The following is a 22592-nucleotide window of genomic DNA, read 5'->3' as shown; positions in this document are numbered from 1 at the left end:
CTGTGGCATATATTGGTCTTCTCTCAGGCTTTTCTGCCTTTTGTTACACAAACTCCCTCTTTCACTGTGTGTGTGATCATGTAAATGACGGAACTATCCTGCATGAAGTGCGGCTATAAAATGCATTGAAAGCAAACCTCAAATAACATGCATTTATGGGTGGGTATATGAATGTAATGATAACAGAATGGGTGCTACCTCTAGCAACAGATTATATGAGCGAGCTAACAGTATAGGCTGGTAAAGGGTGTGTGAGCAAGCGTTGCTACATGGCAGGTTTCGATGCCGTCAGGCACCTTTTATTTAACAAAGGATGTGTATGTAAACTCATTATCAGACACAGGCGCAAACACACAGACAGTGTACTTAACAAAGAATAGGTGTCAAAAGCTATGTAAATGCACTTTCACAAGCAGGCATGCAACTTCAGCAGAATACTGTATACCACAGCGTTGTTTACATCAATAGAAATGCTGAAAGGTAGCAAACAAGTGACTGAACTAGATAAAATCAGAGAGAAGCAACAACATAGCCTGTATGCCAGAGAAAGAATATTTTCTAGCATTCCTTCCTCAACTGACATGGCCACACACACAATCCAAAGTCCAGTTGAAGCAGGTACTATAAAAAAAACATAAGACAGTCTGGGGCCCTTTGCCTTTTGCAACCAACCAGTATATCAAATGTAGTCGGTCACTCAGTCCTGCATTAGCTAGTAAACTCAAGTCTAGCCTTGCTTTACCTATTCCCAAACCTTGATGAAGTAAAGAGGCTGAGCCCTGTGGGACAATATCGAACCCATGCGGTGACATGCCAAGGAGGAAAAGGAGTAGGAATAGTTGTCCAACAGGACAGACAACGTGGCTTGGAACAGGAGAACTGGAGGGAGATTACACTTATAAGCATGTTGCGACACATTAACAGCTAATATTACTGGTAAATTCACTATTATCCTAAGATGTTTCTATAAACGCTGTCCACACTGCCATTCAGTACCACGTAGGACAGACATCAAGAAAATCAACAAACACAGTTTACCAGTATCAGGAATTTTATTTATTATATGTATATAATTTTGTTTCTTTGTTAATTGTTTAATTCATAATACCCATAGAATATACATAGACGATAACCCTCAATAGCTCATATCTCTGACAACCTACTCATATGGCATATCATCTTAATTTAAAAGAATGGGGAAAAATAGGTTTCATAAAGAGTGAAAACACGGCCAGTTATAGCACACCCATAAGAGAAAAAGAGAAATAAAACATTAATACAAAAAAAAAAGATACAACTCCCTTATGTGAAAAAAAGACCACCACTAACGATAGCAATAATAAGAACAGCCATTTAAAAAGGACATTATTTAGAAACCGGCCTGACTATGCATTTTTTCTTCTTCATGTATTGTGTGCGTGCGTGCATATGTGGTGTGTTTTGTGTGCAAGGATTTGTGTATGCGTGTGTCTGTGAAAAAGTGAGTGATTGCGTATTGCAAACATGGTTGGTTCATTCGCATTGTTCTCCGTTGAGACTGGCGGTCAGTTGGGTCGTGTCGCTGGTGGGGGTGGGGGGGGGGTAAAAATGGGTTGGGGGATAGTAAAGCAGCTTTTGGTCAGAGAACCACAGACAGTCACAAGTATCCAAACATGCAGATAGAAATAACGGGAAAGCCTCTGGAGTGCGTTTCAAAAAGATAAAAACACAGACGCAGAGGAACACATACATACTGCCGATTGGAGTAGTGTCTGCTGTGTTTCAACCACAGACACACACACACAATGAAACAGCGCGGACCAGGGTGGTCCACTGCAAATGTGTGTTAAGACACGTTCGACACGCACACACTCATTAAAAAGTGTGACGGGCTCCAGTGAGCTTCCATGAAAAATCTGCCCAGAAAAGCAAGAAGATTAAAGAGGGAGGAAACAAATTGAAGTGAGCGCAAAAGACTAGGCTGATGTCTTGACAGTTGAAAAAATAAAACAAGAAAAAACAGAAGGGGAAAAAGTTTGGTTAGCGTGGCAAAGTGCAGGTGCGCTGATTGAGAAACATGATTGATGCAAGTAACCCCTCTTCCCCCAACATGACTGACAGATGTCACTCAAGCAATGCTCCTCCACTTTAAAATCAGATCTGCTTTCATTTCTAGCCATGATTGGGGATGGGACAGTAATCATTGAGGGAGGGGGGGAGGAGGAGGTGAGAAAAATAAATGAGTAAGCAAATGGCAGCCAACCTGGGATGTGGTTTGGTAGGTCTCGGCCAATCAGAAGCGAGATAAAAGGGTGGTGGGTGGGACCTGAGGGGGAAAGCCCTTTGAGTAAAGCATGGCTGGTAATTGGGGTGTGTGGAATGGATGATACTGCCCATATGCACTGATCGATCAGAGGTGCGTTCAGTTCGCTTTAACATTTGCTACGTTGCGGAACGATTTGTACTGACCGACACGTTTCCCAAAAATATTCTTGAACAGACAGGCACGTTTGCTCATAACTGACAGCGTTTTTAAAGGGCAGTAGCCATGCTGATAGCATTCCCCAACAGAATTGTGTCCGTTCAATTGAACGTTCCGGAACGTAAAAACTTACTGAACACGCCCTGGACTCATACTTACTCTCCGCCTCCTCTAATGGCCAAACATAAGGATTAGGAGAGGCTAAACTGATCCCAGATCTGAAAGTAGGGCCACTTCTACCATGAATAGAGGCTTATAGCTTCTGGAGGGGCTAAGGATGTGCTACGGCAAAATTAAGCAGTCCACTGTTCGATGTGAGTGGAAAATGTGACAGCAATGCGTTAAGCTCTGAGCGAAGCCCACCATGAAACACGGCACATTAGAAGGAAACAAAGAGCAAAATCAGCCACTAATTACCATAGACACCGTAACCGTGGCAACCATTATCAGTTTAACACAAGCGGAAAGTAAATATCAGTCGTATATCTGCTGATTCTGCCTGCCACACTCCACAACTAAATAGAGTATTTACAAATCACTGTCCTCCCTGAAACAATACCCGACACATGAAGGGAGGACAAAGAGGGGAATGGCAAATAGGCAGAGAGGAGAAATTTGAATTTTCTAATATGGTGGCAGATTTAAAAGTGAATTTGGTGACATTTTGTTTTGGGAGAAGAGAAACATACTATAGGCACCCCTCTCCAAAAAAGATTGCAATTTTTCCTTAACCTCCCATTTAAGGACCGGTGAGGGTCTGTGGCATGTCGCTGATCGGTGTTAGTGAGTCAGAGACTAGCACAGAGAATAGGGAATCGCGTCAGAATTTCTAAGATGTGGGGTAATCATGCCTGTTCTAGGCCATGTATTTCTATCTGAAAACTCTGACGTCCTCTTTGAATAAGTGAGGATGGAGATAAACCAGCTGTGGGTTACAGTACAAAGACAATTCAAGCCATTCCTCATCTCTCCATGCCTCCATCCCACTCTACCTTTACCACTTTGGTACATTTCAAGAATGAATGCATGTTCATTTAGATTAACAACATACATATTTCTAAACAAAAGAAGAAAAAGAGAACAAAATATAAAACCACCAACATGCCGTTAAAACATAGAATGTTTGTCTCGCAAGTAAAGAATGTCTAGAAATCAATGTTCCAAAAAAACAAAAACAAAAGAATTCTCTCAAATATAAACTTCAAAACATACAAATACGACTCCTGACTGTTCATAAACATTCAAATAACGGTGCACAAACCAAACCTCCACGAGATCACGCAAACAAAACCATTTATATGTACACATCTAACTAGCGCCTGTCTATCTTTTCTTTCTCGTTTTTTCTCAAACAATAATTCCATGGAGCAAGACAGACAGTTAAGGTGTAGGTTAATACAGTAACATATACTGTGACTAGTGAGAAAGAGATGGAAAGAACACAGATTTACGGAGAGGGGAAAAAGAGAAAAGGCTCACAGGGACGAGAGTGCTAAATTGAGTTGGTCAGATTAAGTTCTTGCTTTTTAAACAGTACACACTCCTCGCAGAAAGCAGTAAAAGAGAAAGAGGGAAGAGTCTCCTGATGGTGGTTAAAATGAGCGCAGAAGTACTTAAAGGTAATATCCACCCAAAACCATTAATTCCTATAATTTACAGTGTTAAATAACACTAATGTGAGAACAATATTTTCGTGAACAAATTTTAAATTTTGTTGTTATAATAAAAGGTTGGTAGCAACATGTGAAAATCTTGTGGGAAATCTGTTGCAGCTCAAATCGACAACAAAACCCACAATGCAATGCTCTCTCTATGGACCGGCTGGCAAGCTAGCAAAAGGTAGCTACACAATAATACCAGAGTCAATATCAGCATGTGAAATAGTTAGTTGTAAAATTGCACTCACCATGTTTAACCTAGTATAACATAAGCAATAGCGCCATGAAATGCACCATGGACTAAAGAGGCAGACAAATAGGAGAAATGTGGTGGACCCTCTGTTTAATTACACATTTCTCAAGGTAGGAATATCGCAAAAAATATGATCAATGGCTCATTCGAGAGAAATATGACATGTATGATAGACGTTTTTGCGATCTAAAAGTCAAATTCCTATTAACTTCCAGTGTAGTGAGAGCGACTTTATCGCAATGCTACCACACACCATCCAAATTTCTGCCTGTTTGAATGACAATAGCTCAGATACACATGAAAAAAAAACTCAGGAATCAATAGAACGTTGCTGAGATGCACAAAAACAATAACAATCAAAATGGGTGAATCTTTCCTTTAAGTAGACAACAGCCCCCCCCCCCACCAAAAAAACAGCTTCCCAGCGAAAGAAATAAAAAAAGAACACTTAAAAATGTACATGTTTCTGGTCCTTTTTTTTGTATGCTGTATATATGTTCTTTTTTTTGTATCTTGTCGTTTGGAGTCTCCGTGTGGCTTTGTCACTCGTCTTCAAAGCTGAAACAGATATGAACAGGAGATGAAAATGACAAAACAAAAATCACATCTAAAAGTGCTGCTGAATGCCCACCTATCCTTTTCAAAGGTCTAGTAATCGTTATGAATGATGTGAGTGTATGTATGTGTGTGTACCTCTATGTCTCAGGAGCCCTGGTAGGTGGCCTGGAAGCGGAACGTCTCCTCAAAGATGAGCTCCTTCAGCTTCTCCTTAGGCAGGTCATCCAGCTCCATGGTGAAGGTGAACGGCTCCTCTGCTACAGGCTACACACACAATGAAAATACTTCACTGAACAAAAATATAAAAAATGCAACATGTATAGTTGGTCCCGTGTTTCATGACCTGAAATGAAAGATCTCAGAATTTATCATACTCACAAAAAGCTTATTTCTTTCAAATGTTTACATCCCTATTAGTGAGCATTTCTCCTTTGCCAAGATAAGCCATCCACCTGACAGGTGTGGCATATTAAGAAGCTGATTAAACAGCATGATCATTACACAGGAGCACCTTGTGATGAGAACAATAAAAGGCCCCTATAAAATGTGTAGTTTCACAACATAATGCCACAGATGTCTCAAGGTGATGGAGCATGCAATTGGCGTGCTGACTGTAGGAATGTCCATCAGAGCTGTGAATGTCCATCAGAGCTGTTGCCAGAGAATTTATTGTTAATTTCTCTACCACAAGCCACCTCCAACGTCATTTTAGAGAATTTGGCAGTATGTCCAACCGGCCTCAACTACAGACCACGTGTAACCATGCCAGCCCAGTACCTCCACAGCCGGTTTCTTCACCAGCGGAATCATCTGAAACCAACCAACCGGGCAGCTGATGAAACTGTGGGTTTGCACAAGGGAAGAATTTCTGCACAAATTGACAGAAACAGTCTCAGGGAAGCTCTGTGTGCTCATTGTCCTCAATCGCGCCTTGACCTGACTGCAGTTCGGCGTAGTAACCGAGTTCAGTGGGCAACTGCTCACCTTCGATGGCCACTGGGACAGTGGAGAAGTGTGCTCTTCACTGATGAATCCCGGTTTCAACTGTACCGGAGAGATGGCAGACAGTATGGCGTTTTAACGTTGTGAACTGAGAGCCCCATGTTGGCAGTGGGGTTTTGGTATGGGCAAGCAAAAGCTACGAACACAATTGCATTTTATCGATGGCAATTTGAATGCAAAGAGATACTGTGTCGAGATCCTGAGGGCCATTGTCGTGCCATTCGTCCCCCGCCATCACCTCATGTTTCAGCATGATAATGCACAGCCCCAAGTCGCAAGGATCGGTACACAATTCCTGGAAGCTGAAAATGTCCCAGTTCTTCCACAGCCTGCATACTCACCAGACATGTCACCCATTGAGCATGTTTGGGATGCTCACAGCGTGTTCCAGTTCCTGTGAAATTCCAGCAACTTCGCACAGCCATTGAAGAGCAGTGGGACAACATTCCACAGGCCACAATCAACAGCCTCATCAACTTTATGCAAAGGAGATATCGCACTGCATGAGGCAAACGGTAAGCACACCAGGTACTGACTGGTTTTCTGATCCACCCCCTACTTTTCTTTTTCTTTAGGGTGTCAGATGCATATCTGTATTCCCAGTCATGCGAAATCCATAGATTAGGGCCTAATTAGCTTATTTCAATCGACCGATTTCCTTAAATGAACTGTAACTCAGTAAAATCTTTGAAATCGTTGCATGTTGCGTTTATACACTGAACAAAACTATCAACGCAACATGTAAAGTGTTGGTCCCATGTTTCATGAGCTGAAATAAAAGATCATAGAAATGTTCCATACGTACAAAAAACGTATTTCTCTTAATATTTTGTTCACAAATGTGTTTGCATTCCCGTTAGTGAACATTTCATCCACCCGGTGTGGCATATCAGGAAGCATGATCATTACACAGGTGCACCTTGTGCTGGGGACAATAAAAGGCCACTAAAATATGCAGTTGTCTCACACAATGCCACAGATGTCTCAAGTTGAGGGACATGCAATTGGCATGCTGACTGCAGGAATGTCCACCAGAGCTGTTGACTGAGAATTTAATGTTCATTTCTCTACCATAAGACACCTCTGTCGTTTTAGAGAATTTGGCAGTATGTGCAACCGGCCTCAACTACAGACCACACCAGCCCAGGACCTCTACATCCGGCTTCTTCACCTGCAAGATCGTCAGAGCAGCCCCTCTCGGACAGCTGATGAAACTGAGGAGTATTTCTGTCTGTAATAACGCACTTTTGCGGGGGGAAAACTAATTTTGATTGGCTGGGACTGGTTCCCCAGTGGGCGGGCCTATGTCCTGCCCAGTCATGTGAAATCCATAGATTAGGGCCTAATACATTCTTAAATTTGGCTGATTTCCTTATACGAACTGTAACTCGCTGAAGTCATTGAAATTGTTGCATTTATATTTTTGTTCAGTATATTTTGTTAAGCGTAATAACAGTATACAACTCCTAACAAACACCTTAGGGTGCATTCACATATGATCCTGGAGCGTTTGGTACCCTGATCCGTAGGGATGTAACGATTCACCGATACGCATCAGTCCCTGATTCAAATGTTTAAGATACAACTGCATCGGTCCACGGACCCCAAACTGATCCAAATGCAGCATGCATCGGTCAGAAAATCGTTTCAAACGTTAAGATTTGCCGATTCACATTTTTTGTTGTTGCTCATATTACTTTCTACCTTCTGAAAATCTAATTCTGTGACAACTGATGCGTCCTCTTCTTGTGTGTCAAACTAACAACCCTAGGGAATATCAGTAGCTACGGGTGTAACGGTACACATATTCGTCCCGAACCGTTCAGTACAGGGACCTCGGTTCGGTACGCACTGTGAACCCAAATAAATAAATGAAAGAAAATACATAAAAAAACACTAGGCCTATAGGTTATACCTACGTTACGTTGTATGCCTCGAGTAAATCTGAGCTGGAAAAAATATTTCAGGCTATTCCGTTGAAACAACTAGATCCTATGTGAACATTGTAATCAAAAATAAAATCTAAACTGGTGCATTTCAAACTGTCCTTTTGTGATGCGCAGCTGGGACCTAATTTTGTACAATGGCGAGTGGTGGGGTCGATAAACCAGGAGGATTCTCCATCGTTTAAAATCTCCAGTTTGGGAAAATGTTGGCTTCCCAGTAGATTATAACGGCAATGGACTGAGTATGTTGCCACTGCTCAAATACAATAGCCTATGCAGCTGCCAACACCTCAAACAGTGTGGTGAAGGCAGCGCAACAGCGCCTCTTCAACATCGGGAGGCTGAAGAAATCTGGCTTGGCACCTAAGACGTTAACAAAACTTTCACAGATGCAGCATTGAGAGCATCCTGTCGGACTGGATCCACGCCTGGTACTAAGCCACTGTAACTAGCCGGCTACCACGGTTACTCAACCCTGCACCTCGGAGGCTGCTGCCCTATGTACAGACATGGAATCACTGGTCACTTTAATAATGTTTGGATACTGTTTTACTCATTTCATATGTATATACTGTATTCTAGGTAATGCCATCCTATTTAACTATTGCTGTAAAATATATATACACACACACAAACAAACACATCTATCCACCGATAAATCCACTATAATTGAGAATTTCAATAAGCATTTTTCTACGGCTGGCCATGCTTTCCACCTGGCTACCCCTACCCCGGTCAACAGCACTGCACCCCCAACAGCTACTCGCCCAAGCCTTCCCCATTTCTCCTTCTCCCAAATCCAGTCAGCTGATGTTCTGAAAGAGCTGCAACATCTGGACCCCTACAAATCAGCCGGGCTAGATAATCTGGACCCTTTCTTTCTAAAATTATCTGCTGAAATTGTTGCCACCCCTATTACTAACCTGTTCAACCTCTCTTTCGTGTCGTCTGAGATTCCCAAAGATTGGAAAGCAGCTGCGGTCATCCCCCTCTTCAAAGGGGGGGACACTCTTGACCCAAACTGCTACAGACCTATATCTATCCTACCCTGCCTTTCTAAGGTCTTCGAAAGCCAAGTCAACAAACAGATTACTGACCATTTCGAATCCCACCATACCTTCTCCACTATGCAATCTGGTTTCAGAGCTGGTCATGGGTGCACCTCAGCCACGCTCAAGGTCCTAAACGATATCTTAACCGCCATCGATAAGAAACAATACTGTGCAGCCGTATTCATTGACCTGGCCAAGGCTTTCGACTCTGTCAATCACCACATCCTCATCGGCAGACTCGACAGCCTTGGTTTCTCAAATGATTGCCTTGCCTGGTTCACCAACTACTTCTCTGATAGAGTTCAGTGTGTCTAATCGGAGGGTCTGTTGTCCGGGCCTCTGGCAGTCTCTATGGGGGTGCCACAGGGTTCAATTCTTGGACCGACTCTTCTCTATATACATCAATGATGTCGTTCTTGCTGCTGGTGAATCTCTTATCCACCTCTACGCAGACAACACCATTCTGTATACTTCTGGCCCTTCTTTGGACACTGTGTTAACAACCCTCCAGGCGAGCTTCAATGCCATACAACTCTCCTTCCGTGGCCTCAAATTGCTCTTAAATACAAGTAAAACTAAATGTATGCTCTTCAACCGATCGCTGCCTGCACCTGCCCGCCTGTCCAGCATCACTACTCTGGACGGCTCTGACTTAAAATATGTGGACAACTACAAATACCTAGGTGTCTGGTTAGATTGTAAACTCTCCTTCCAGACTCACATCAAACATCTCCAATCCAAAGTTAAATCTAGAATTGGCTTCCTATTCCGCAACAAAGCATCCTTCACCCTTGTAAAACTGACCATCCTACCAATCCTCGACTTCGGTGATGTCATTTACAAAATAGCCTCCAATACCCTACTCAATAAATTGGATGCAGTCTATCACAGTGCCATCCGTTTTGTCACCAAAGCCCCATATACTACCCACCACTGCGACCTGTACTCTCTCGTTGGCTGGCCCTCGCTTCATACTCGTCGCCAAACCCACTGGCTCCAGGTCATCTACAAGACCTTGCTAGGTAAAGTCCCCCCTTATCTCAGCTCGCTGGTGACCATAGCAGCACCCACCTGTAGCACGCGCTCCAGCAGGTATATCTCTCTGGTCACCCCCAAAACCAATTCTTCCTTTGGCCGCCTCTCCTTCCAGTTCCATGCCAATGACTGGAACGAACTACAAAAATCTCTGAAACTGGAAACACTTATCTCCCTCACTAGCTTTAAGCACCAGCTGTCAGAGCAGCTCACAGATTACTGCACCTGTACATAGCCCATCTATAATTTAGCCCAAACAACTACCTCTTTCCCTACTGTATTTATTTTGCTCCTTTGCACCCCATTATTTCTATCTCTACTTTGCACATTCTTCCACTGCAAATCTACCATTCCAGTGTTTTACTTTACTTTGCCACCATGTCCTTTTTTTTTGCCTTCACCTCCCTTCTCACCTCACTTGCTCACATTGTATATAGACTTATTTTTCTACTGTATTATTGACTGTATGTTTGTTTTAGTCCATGTGTAACTCTGTGTTGTTGTATGTGTCGAACTGCTTTGCTTTATCTTGGCCAGGTCGCAATTATAAATGAGAACTTGTTCTCAACTTGCCTACCTGGTTAAATAAAGGTGAAAAAAAAAAAAAAAAAAAATGTATTCTACAAATATACTAAATATTCTACCCACACTGTCCATAATGTCTATACATACCATCACATATATATACACTCTGGACTCCGACATTGCTCGTCCTAATATTTCTAAATTCCATAATTTTACTTTTAGATGCGTGAATTGTTAGATATTACTGCACTGTTGGAGCTAGGAACACAAGCATTTCACTACACCTGCAATAACATCTGCTAAATGTGTATGACACCAATAAAATTGGATTTTGACAGGCCGATATCACCCCAGTATTCCTACCACTGGAGCAAGATGGAAATGAAAAAAAAACGCATTGGTCTCCCCTCTGCATTCAAACAGCACTTCGCAACTGATTGACCGGGCCAAAGACATGACCAGAGTGACAGGTATGTTTACAGCCACGGATATGAGTCCATTCTCAGTGGTTGAGAAGAATAGGGTGTTTCAGCACCTTTTGAAAGTGCTTGCTTCACATTATGAACTTCGCACTCTCGCACCCATTTCAGCAAACAAGTAATACCCACTCTATATAAGCAAGCTAAAGTCGAAGTTGTCAATGAATTATCCAATGCACCTTGTGTTGCACTTCCTACATACTGTATGGACGGACTGCCAGGGCTACAGAGAGCTCCCTAGCAGTGACAGTCCATCACATTAGCCCAGAGTGGGATATGAGAAGTACCGTGCTAGTGTGGGTTTTGTGGACTGTTACACACCTATCAGTAGCCTAGTCAAACTGCGCACTGTGCCCAGTCATGTAAAATGTGGTCTATTTTTTAGGTGTTGTGAAAGCAAAACATATTTTGTTGTATTCTTAAATGCTTCAGGAAACCGAACCAGGGTAAAGAATTTCATGTGACAAAGGACTTGGATGGTTTCTGGACAGGGCACCTGAGTATGTGAGGGCAGGCTGCTGCAGTCATACCTCGTCAGTGGGGTCGTAGTACTGCTCCAGATAGGGATGAGCCAGGGCCTCCTCTACCGTGATGCGCTTGATAGGGTTAAAGGTCAACATGCGGCCCAGCAGGTCCAGAGCTGGAGGGAGAGACGGGGTGTTGTTAAAATGTCTTGAACAGTCATTCTGATTCCCATGTAAAAGCCTTTTGAGTTACTAAAATAACACCTATATTTTTGGGGGATAGAAATACTCAACATTTGAGAAAAATTAAACTTCCCCCTCTCATGGCTAACTACCAGGAAGTTTGAAAAGACAGGCTGAGTGAGTGGGGAGCTTACATTCATGAATTCACCTTGACTGACAGCTCTTTGAAACACTTACGTCAATCAACTTGGATGCAGTGAGCAGTGTCGCAGTAAAATAATCTCAAGCTAATTTTGTGATACACAAAGCAACTTATGAAAAGCATGAATTTTACTGTTCATGACCTTTAAACAGATAGTTCTTTCCAAAATCAATGGATTACCCATAAATACCACAATCCCACATGAAAGGGAAGGAGACACCTAATGTGACCATTTTAACTAGGTTGAAGTCTACTTGGTGTACCAAAGCTCACACCTGAGTTGGAGGACAGGGACCGCTAGTGAAGCTGGGAAAATGGAAAGTGTGAGGGTGTGTATGCATGGTAATGCTTGCAAATGTATTTGAAATCTGAATGTTTGCAATTTGTGTGTGTTAACATGTGAATGTGTGTGTACATGCATGTGTGAAAAAAACTAACAATGCTGTTTTACTTGCCTTTCTTGCACTAAACATGGCACTGACTTTGCTGATTGTTGCATTATTGAGGAACAGTTTTACTTACTATGACGGTCTTACCTAGTGACCCTAAGATGAATGCACTAAGTCACTCAGGGTAAGATAAATTACTATAATGTAATGTAATAATGTGTGCGTGTTCTACCCTTGCTGTCCGCCTTGGGGAACAGCTTGTTCCAAGGGATCTTGGGTTTCTCAGGCAGAGACTGCAGGTAGTTCCTGGCCTTCATGTTGATGATGCAGTTCAGGTCATCCGGAGTGGGAGAGCCAAGGATGCCTGCACAACCAATCACACACTTTACACCTGGGTCCTGTTCAGTAGGACACAATGTAGCAAACAGTTAAAATGCTTTGAAAATGGAAACTAAAATGTGACGTTTGATCACACAACACAATGCCACAGATGTCTCATGTTGAGGGAATGTGCAATTGGCATGCTGACTGCAGGAATGTCCACCAGAGCTGTTGCCAGAGAATTTAATGTTAATTTCTCTACCGTGTTGTTTTAGAGAATTTGACAGTACGTCCAACCGGCCTCACAAGCACAGACCATGTGGAACCATGCCAGCCCAGGATATTCAAATTCGACTTCCTCACCTGCAGGATCATCTGAAACCAACCACCCGATGAAACTATGCGTTTGCACAACCAAAGAATTTCTGCACAAACTGTCAGAAACCTTCTCAGGGAAGCTCATCCAAGCATCCTCACTAGGGTCCTGACTGCAGTTCAGCGTCATAACCGAGTTCAGTGGGCAAATGCTCACCTTTGATGGCCACTGGCACGCTGGAGAAGTGTGCTCTTCACCGATGAATCCCGGTTTCAACTGTACCGGGCTGACGGCAGAGAGAGTCTATGGCGTCGTGTGGGCGAGCGGTTTGCGGATGTCAACAGAGTGCTCCATGGTGGAGGTGGGGTTATGGTATGGGCAGGCATAAGCTACACACAACGAACACAAGCTGAAAATATCCCAGCTCTTCCATGGCCTGCACACTCACCAGACATGTCACCCACTGAGCATGTTAGGGATGCTCACAGCGTGTTCCAGTTCCTGCCAATATCCAGCAACTTCGCACAGCCATTGAAGAGCAGTGGGACAACATTCCACAATCAACAGCCTCATCAACTTTATGCAAAGGAGATGTCACACTGCATGAGGCAAACAGTGATCACACCAGATACTGACTGGTTTTCTGATCCATGCCCCTACCTTTTTTGTAAGGTATCAACAGATGCATATCTGTATTCCCAGTCATGTGAAATCCATAGATTAGGGCCTAATGAATATATTTCAAATGACTGATTTCAATATATGAAAGTTAACTCAGAATCTTTGAAATTGTTGCATGTGGAGTTTATATTTTTGTTCAGTGTATATGGCCAGTTCAGGTAAGTTTAGCCATGTCCACCCTTCTCACAGACAGAAGCCAAAGTCAAGGAAATTTCCAAAGGGTATTTCGGAAAAGAGCATACAGCAACTTATGCAAAAAGTTTGAGCGAGTGTCACACCCTACTCCCTTTATAGTGCACTACTTTTGACTAGGGCCCATAAGGCTCTGGTCAAAAGAAATGCACTAGCTAGGGATTAGGCTGCCATTTGGGTCACAACATGTCTCTCTCACCCAGTATGTGGTTGAGCTGGTCCAGGTAATGCTTCCCAGGGAAGATGGGCCTGTTGGACAGCATCTCAGCCAGGATGCAGCCCACTGACCAGATATCAATGGACTTGGAGTAGCCCTGAACAGCACACACGGAGTTAGTACTAACACATGAATTCACATTCACACTATCAAAGAACCAGGAGTAGGCCTGACAGAGAAAACACGGTCCAAAGACATGGAATCAATGCACAGTCCACACACACACCTTGGAGTTGAGCATGATCTCGGGGGCCCTGTACCAGCGCGTAGCCACGTACTCTGTCAGGAAGCCTGTGTGGTCATGCTCTGGGTCAGCTATCCGTGCCAGCCCAAAGTCACAGATCTGACAGAGGAGGGTGGTTAAAATACGCAGAGATGCATGCAGAAAAACATACAAAACGTTTTGCAAAAGAATCAGCTAAATAAATACGGGCCTGTTCACGCCAGCAAATCCCCACTAAGCCCTCTTCTGGTTACAGAGTAGATAATTTTCTTCACACAATGGACCCTAACCATTGGTCCACGGTTAGATTTCCCTACTCCCTAATGGTTATGATTGGGTGATACCATGGGCGTATTCATAAGTGTCTCAGAGGAAAAACTGCTGATCTAGGATCAGGTGCCTCCTGTCTATTAATTGACAAGGCAAAACTGACCATAGAACAGCACTTGTACTCTGAAACGCTTTATAAATATTGGCCCTGATCTTAGATCGATGGATAGGGGGTAGCTAACTGTGCCTTGAGGTCACAGTTGGAATAAGTAGTAGTAGTACTGCAGTTATAGTGTTGGGGTTAGCAGTAGTAGTATTATAGATATAGGGTTAGTAGTAGTATTCTGGTTATTATAACCTTGAGGTCACAGGTGGTGTTGATGAGCAGGTTGGAGGGCTTGAGGTCACGGTGCAGCACATTGGCAGAGTGGATGTACTTCAGGCCTCTCAGGATCTGGTACAGGAAGTAGCAGGTATGGTCGTTGCTCAACATCTGGGTCTTCAGGAGCTTGTACAGGTCTGTCTCCATCAGGTCCTGCACTATGTAGCTGGGAAACAAGGGGCTAAGGAGCCTAACAAACAGAGGGGGACCAAACCATAACCCAAGTAATTCTGTTAGATCTAAGCTTGTAAAGGTCTGTCTCCATGAGGTTCAGCACTATATAGCTGGGAACCAGCAGGGGGCACCATTCAAAGGGACAAACGAGGATGAGGAGGCATATGACAGTTACGGGCACACAACCACATATCCATTTGAACATGACCGTAACCAATTCCATGTATTAAGTGTGAATTTCTGGTGGAGTTTTAGAAAGCATAAAGGCCTTCACACACACATTGTAATATCGCGTATCCCCCCGTATTGCTAACATTCACTTTGGCGCAGGTCCAAAGAATTTGTTTATTTTCCATAGCATGGAATTATAACATTGTATTAACCTTTGTTTTCATCAACCTAGGAACAAGGAAATACTGCGCTCATGCAAAACATTTAGGGACCGAACGTTATTTATGAGGGATAGTTGGAGAAAATCAGACCTCTGAAATTAAAATGGATGGCTCTCCCTTCAGTAAAATAGATTTGCACCTGACCCTCCCTGAACACTTACAAAAAGTGACCCTCCCCTATACCCAAAATAATAATTAAACAAAGTGGATAGCAGAGGAAATGCATACCGTTTACCCTCACTCCTAAGACAGACCAGAGCCTTAGATATGCAGTTTTTGAAAGAGTTTTTTGGTAAGCATTACATAGCAACGTAGCAATTTTGATAGTGCGCAGGGCTGCTGGCCAGAAGGCTGTGGGTTCGCAGACCACCGCAGACAAGGGTAGGGGTGAAAATACCTACTTTATAATAAATGCATTACATAAATCTATCATGGTATTTGCAGGTCTGAGAAAAAATTGCCTTTGATAAACCCATTTCATACAAGTCATTTTACATGACTGGAGACAAGCAGATTTTTTTTTTAATACCACACCAGAGCATGAGCTGAGTGGAGCGAGGAGCCATGCTTGCGTAATTTTGCAGAGGGTGGAAAGGATGTAAAAAAAAATATATAATAATAAATGAGCGTTGGCCTTCTCTCCCAATCCAATTTCGATCCGGGTACTATTGAGCTCTGGGCATGCTCTACCCAGCATATTTCGGTTCCTTTATCACTATTATTTTAATTAGGCCTATTCTGTTGTATTTATTTAGCCTACCCCACCACTAATAATGCGCAGAGATCACACACAGTGAGCCAGCCAGTTTCCCCATTAGCCTCTGTCTCTGATTCAGATGGGTTGGGTTAAATGCAGAAGACACATTTCAGTTGAATGCATTCAGACAAGGTATCCCCCCTTTCCCTTCCCTTTCTGGGTGAAAGAATACACGTCCCTCATGCACTCGATGCGGCGGGCCCTCAGGATGTCGTTGATGCCGATGATGTTCTCATGGCGGAACCGCAGCAGGATCTTGATCTCCCTCAGGGTGCGCTGACAGTACGTCTGGTGCTCAAACGGACTGATCTTCTTAATGGCCACGCGAGAATCCGTCATGCCGTCATTGGCCGAGCTGGGTGGGGTGGAGGAGAGAGAAGATAGAGGGAGAGAGATGGAAGAGAGACGGGGGGCGGGGGTAGAGAGTGATGGGTTAGAGAGGGCTCCAGTTTACAACCAGCACAATAAGCCCAGCACATTGCATGACACAGCAGTTCTTTATAATAGTGACACAGTGCTGACTGACACTTGAGCATGAGCACAATGAGACAACCAACTAAGAGGAACCATTGCAGAAGAGGGGCTCGTATTGAATTATTAAAGTTTGGCTATATTTAACAACTTAGCAAATATAACTGTCAAGGAAATGTACAAGTTAAAATAAATATTTGGTCTATACACCATTTTGATTACATTCAGAGTGTGGTGTGTATGCTATGGTGTGCCCTAGGTAGTTGCGCATTTGGTCACAAATTTCAAGTATGAAATAATGGTGTAACACTTTACCTTGCCATTGTTTAGATAACTTGGATAAGGCAAGAAGTGCTTGCCATGACACGCAAATAGAAACTTGCTTCGCTGACATGACATGCAGTATCAACAGTTTATCTACCTCTGGTAGGTGGTAGATAAACTGTTGATACTGCATATAGCTGGAGCTGTGAACTATGATTTCCTTGACCAATGAAAACATCTGCAATTGAGCTAAACGCAATCTTTGATCTTGGGTAAACAATTCTCACGCGCACCTTGTGCACAGTAAACCTCGCGAGACATTTTCTACAAGAAAAACAAGTGGTATCATCAGTGAGGCTGGTTAACTAACCAACGAACTATTTAGTTAGCTACCGGTAACTAACTAGATAGTAACAGTTGGCCCATCAAAAAACGACTCACGCAGTGTGAACGATGAACTGTTTATACTGTATCAAGATTACAAAGACCTGCGCAATCACTTCCTCCCACTTCCTGTATTGAAAAAGAATTTGGCAGCCTCATAATAACCACGCCTATTAGCGACTTAGCTAGTTAGGTGGCTAATTGTAATATAACGTTGTTAGCTAGCAAGTTAGCCTGAGTTGCGATAATTTAGCTAGTTAGTTTGCAAACTAGCTAGATAGCTAGAGTTGTTTGCTACAAAATGACGTATAAACTAGATCTTTCATTTTATGCTATTGTGAACATTACTGGGATACAATAGGTGGGCATCAGGACATACTAAAACCACAATGCGTAGCTAGCTAGTAGCGAATTACCTACTAACCTAACTAATGTAGGTAGCTAGCTAAGTGAGCCAAACGCTGGCAATCTGTTGCTAACTAGCCAGTTAACTACGTAGAAATAGTTTATCACTACCAGTGGTAACGTTAAGTGCAATTGAATACACAACAAGGGTATGCGCAGAATTGTGCGTTTACAGCCAGATGGTTGTTATTATGTCAATTAATAGGCGATATGAGGCAGTGAGCTAGCCAACGCCTTCAGACGAAGCTTAGCTGGCTTGCTTTTTATACTGAAGTCAACGTTTTTACGGCGAAAATCATGTATTTTCTCTTACCAAACCATTCCATAGGCCCCTTCCCCGATGTACGAGAGGTTGACATAGCGGGGGCCAACGTCAAAGTTCTGCCCCTTTACCACCTCCAACACGGGCTTTATCCCCGCAGCTCCAGTCGCTCCCTCGGGCGCAACAGCCCCGGCGGCACCAGTATTCGAGCCTGTGGCTCCAGCCGCCGCAGCACTGTTGCTCGAATCCGCCATGATTCAATCTAGAAATCTACTATTTTCTGTCAATATTTGGGAGGGGGCCTAGCGCAACTCTAAAATTGACTTCAGGTTGATAGAAAGGTTAAAAATATTTCCTTGGTTCGTTTCGTTGACGGATGAAGACGAGTCGTTCAGGGCCCCCCTCCAGAGCGTGTAAATGGATTCGTTTCTAGTTCTTCTTCGTAGTCTTCTTTGCTTAGGACTTTCAGCAGCGTTTGACATCCCAACTGTGATGCGTTACTGCCACCATCTGGATGGCAGGCTGAATAGAAAAATTAAAACTGAACCCAAATAAAAGTGATCCAATGTGATGTTGATTGTGATAACAAACCTTATTTTCCCCACACCCAGGACATTTATTTATTTATTTTTACCACACATTTTACATTTACATTTGAGTCCTTTAGCAGACGCTCTTATCCAGAGCGACTTCCAATTATTGCATTCATCTAGGGCCTCCCGAGTGGCACAGCTAAGGCACTGCATTTCAGTGCTAGAGATGTCACTACAGACCCTGGTTCAACCCAGCAGTGGTGGAAAAAGTACCCAATTGTCATACTTGAGTAAAAGTATAGATACCTTAATAGAAATTTGTAAAAGTAAAAATCACCCAATAAAATACTACTTGTCTAAAAGTATACAGTTCTAAATATACTTAAGTATCAAAAGTAAATGTGATTTCTAAAATATACTTAAGTATCAAAAGTAGAAGTATGAATACTTTTAAATACCTTCTTTTAAGAAAAGCAGATGGCACTTTTTTTTTCTTTTTTTTTTATGTATGCATAGCCAGGGGCACACTCCAACACTCAGACATAATAAACAACAGATGCATTTGTGTTTAGTGAGTTCGTCAGATCAGAGGCAGAAGGGATGAACATGTGTTGTCTTGATAAGAGCGTGAATTGGATCATTTTCTTGTCCTGCTAAGCATTCAAAATGTAAGGAGTACTTTTGGGTGTCAGGTTAAATGTCTGGAGTAGAAAGTACATTATACATACCCAGTAATAATAAAATCATCATTGTTACCTACAATATGGAAACTTAAAACTTTACAAAAGGGAAATCATTTATTTTGTTTATGTTATGCAGGGATGCACACATAAACACATGTGCGTGTACCCACACACGTGCGCGTGAGCACACACACACCTGAAGAATCCTGCTGGGGAGAAGTGGAAGCAAATGGGTCTTCATCCTCAGGCTCAGACAACATTTGTGAAGACACCTGTGTGACTGAGGAGGTGGATGGCTCCTGATCCTGAGGCTCCGAGATAATTTCTGAAGAGGCCTGTGTGGCTGAGGAGGTAATGGCTCCTCATTCTGGCTGGTGCCAGAGGGTGCTCCAAAATATTTCAGAAGTGCCCCTGAATTTGCATTGAAATACAGTATATGAGTCTGACACCCTAAATACATTTGTTGCACAATTAAATATACATGTCATTATGCACAATTTATCAAACATTCAGAATAGGAACCAAATGAACTATTTAACCTCCTTGGCTAATTCTAGACATAAGACACCCCAAAAAACTCAATATATCCCAAAAGATGCAAAATATTAGAATAATATAGACATATTTTAAGTTAGCCTACAGCATTGGAAATTCCCCTTACTGAGCTCAGGACCTAGTCAATTCAATCACAGAAAACCTTTATGATGTCACCTCAATGAAAGTTAACCAAATCAATAATGTGCTAGTTAGGTTGTAATCGTTTTGCTGCAGGCTACTATCATGATGAAACTGTGTGAAATTATATCCAATGTTATCTAAGCTAGTTGGACAGAAAACGGAATATTGCCGCACTATGTGTAATAGCATACCAGGCAACATAGCAACATAGGCTAACAAACATAAGTGTTATACTAGCCTATTTCATTACATGCATAATATTATACTAATAAAGAGATGACATAGCTGCATACCTTTTATCTTTTGCCCGTTTCTCCTCTTCTTCTTTCCTCTTTTTCCCAAACTGGGCACCTGATGCCTTAGACCTTTTCTTATCTGTTTGTGTTGATTTGGCACTCGAGCATCAATACATTACCCATCCCCCAATACTGTCAAACAAGAGTCAAGACTAAATCAATTCACGTTGGGTGGTGTGCAGACTGCTTTGATATTATTATTAACGATCTTGCACAAACCAGAACAAAAATGCAACAATATGTCTGTGAAACAGACATATTCACAGTATTATGAAGGAATTGTGGTTTATTTGGTATCATTTCGTAGTGTGATTGATTTTTTAAATTGCATTAGTGCTGTACAAAGTTAGAGGTGCGCTATTTGATAGATTCCCCCGCTCCCCCTACCTCAGGCTTCCAGTGGGGAGAACTGAGGTCAACCTACACCCGCCCCCCTCCCCCATCTCGTACTTCTGAGTGGGAGACCTTCCCAGGCAGTAGCCTGCCTAGCTCACAAAAGGTTGCTAGATCAAATTCCTGAGCTGACAAGGTAAAACTCTGTCATTCCGCCCCTGAACAAGGCAGTTAACCAACTGTTCCTAGGCCGTCATTGTAAATAAGAATTTGTTCTTAACTGACTTGCCTAGTTAAATAAAATGCTGTTTTTTTGTGCCGCCGCCCCCAGCAAGATGCTGTCCTGAACGGCTGCCAATGTCGCCCGTACCTAAATCCGCCACTGGTGGATAGGACAACCAACCGACGTTCCCTCTGAACTGCTGCGTGCCCGAGACTGCGGCGCAGCTCGCACGGGACTGCCACGCAGAAATATTAGCCCATAGAGAGAAACACGAGATTGAATTTCACTCAACTGTCTAGAGCAGTGGTCCCTAACCGGTGATCGACTGGTCAATCTCCAAGGCATTCCTAGTCGATCGCCAAACATTTCTGTAAAAAACTTAACGATAATGACTCCACCTTCACCTCTCCTGAGCCCGTCCGGGAGTTGCAGCGATGAGACAATTTCGAAATTAAGGAGAAAAAAAAGCCTTGTGTTCCTTTTTTGTGTCTCGGGTGTTGGTGGTAGATACACTTGATTCAGCTGCCCTGCGCGCCGGGTATGCGAACTGTTACCATTTTAAATCATTGCATATGTCTAGAGTATAGACTGAGGTACAAACTCTGCATTCCCGGTGGGCCCAGAGAGCAAATTAAGCGCACTGTTGGTTTCCGCGGGCTATCAGCGGGCTCAGATGACCGTGTTTTCAGTAATGTAGCAGGCATAAAAGAAAGCTACAGAAAAATTGATATTGTTCAAAACCATGACTAGGGAGAGGCTGTCAACATGAGTGAGTTCATGTTTGAGTTCATGTGAGTTCATGTTTACGCAACACTTTGTATTCCTATTTTCACTCAGCGCCATAACAAGTACTGCAGAAGTAATAAATGAGTAGGAAAGTGTATCTATAGGCTTGCGTTGTTGTTATTATTAGCGACTTGGATCTTTTTTAATATCGAGGAATATTTCACTTTCTCTGTTCATAGGAGTAACGTTAACAACACGAGACAGAAATAATGGGGTGCAATTCGAGTTTTGACATCATCTGGAAGACGATGTCCCTTTTTGGTAGTGAGAGCAGAGGGATGTTGAGAGGCGGACCCACAGTCTGCTGCTCTCTCCCTCCGCTGAGACTGGACATCAGATGCAGGCATCATCATCAGCCCAATAAAATAAAAAGCAAATTATTTAAATGTATGCTCACTCAACTGTGCTTCATCTTTTTTGGCAAGACAGATCTTCCAAAGGTGGGGGAGTGGCAATCTTTAACAAGGATCACTTTCAGTGCTCGTTGTCTCCACCAAGTCTGTCCCCAAACAATTTGATTTGCTGGTTTTAAGCATTAAACTTTCAAATAGCTCTTTGTTGACTGTTGCTGGGTGCTATTGTCCTCCATCAGCACCGGCCTGTACCCTACCTGGCCTAAGCTCTCCCCTGGCACCTTACACTAAGTCTGAATTTGTCCTGCTAGGTGACCTAAACTGGCTATTGTTTAGGCAAATGAGAAATAAGTGCACTCAGGCTATCTGGAAGCCCAAAGTTAGTTACTTTAAGGAGTAGTTCTCTCTCTGTGGGTCTAACCCCAAGAAGTTCTGGAAAATGGTTAAAGACCTGGAGAATAAACTCTCCTCCTCTCAGCTGCCCATGTCCCGTAATGTTGATGATGTGATTGTTACTGACAAGAAGCACATGGCTGAGCTCTTTAATCACCACTTCATTAAGTCAGGATTCCTATTTGACTCAGCCATGCCTCCTTGCCCATCCAACATTTCCTAATCTCCCACCCCTTCTAATGCAACTATCCCCGATGCTTCTCCCTCTTTTTCCCCTGCCCCGCTACAAAGTTTCTCCCCGCAGGCAGTCACTGAGTCCAAGGTGCTAAAGGAGCACCTTAAACTTGACCCCCAAAAAACATCTGGGTCAGATAGTTGAGACCCTTTCTTCTTTAA

At 43.0% G+C, this 22592-nt stretch overlaps 1 protein-coding gene and 1 long non-coding RNA gene across 2 annotated transcripts; both read right to left on the bottom strand.

Annotated features, from left to right (window-relative positions):
• Nucleotides 1-1033: 1033 nt before the first annotated feature.
• mapk3 (mitogen-activated protein kinase 3) lies at nucleotides 1034-18367 on the bottom strand. Its single transcript, XM_071352368.1, has 9 exons — nucleotides 17970-18367; nucleotides 16305-16487; nucleotides 14786-14975; nucleotides 14161-14277; nucleotides 13917-14031; nucleotides 12440-12571; nucleotides 11500-11609; nucleotides 5066-5194; nucleotides 1034-4930 (listed from the first exon to the last, which is right to left on the bottom strand). The coding sequence occupies exons 1-8, from the start codon at nucleotides 18170-18172 to the stop codon at nucleotides 5075-5077; spliced, it is 1170 nt and encodes a 389-aa protein (XP_071208469.1). The 5' UTR covers nucleotides 18173-18367; the 3' UTR covers nucleotides 1034-4930; nucleotides 5066-5074.
• An 867-nt stretch (nucleotides 18368-19234) lies between these two features.
• LOC139547490 (uncharacterized) lies at nucleotides 19235-20448 on the bottom strand. Its single transcript, XR_011669537.1, has 2 exons — nucleotides 20106-20448; nucleotides 19235-19545 (listed from the first exon to the last, which is right to left on the bottom strand). It is a non-coding gene; the product is annotated as an uncharacterized lncRNA (long non-coding RNA).
• Between the last annotated feature and the right edge of the window lie 2144 nt (nucleotides 20449-22592).

Source organism: Salvelinus alpinus, chromosome 1, assembly GCF_045679555.1.
Source record: "Salvelinus alpinus chromosome 1, SLU_Salpinus.1, whole genome shotgun sequence".
Classification (NCBI taxonomy): Eukaryota; Metazoa; Chordata; class Actinopteri; order Salmoniformes; family Salmonidae; genus Salvelinus; species Salvelinus alpinus.
Note: the sequence above shows the minus strand (reverse complement) of the source record. Positions and strands in the feature narration are given on the sequence as shown.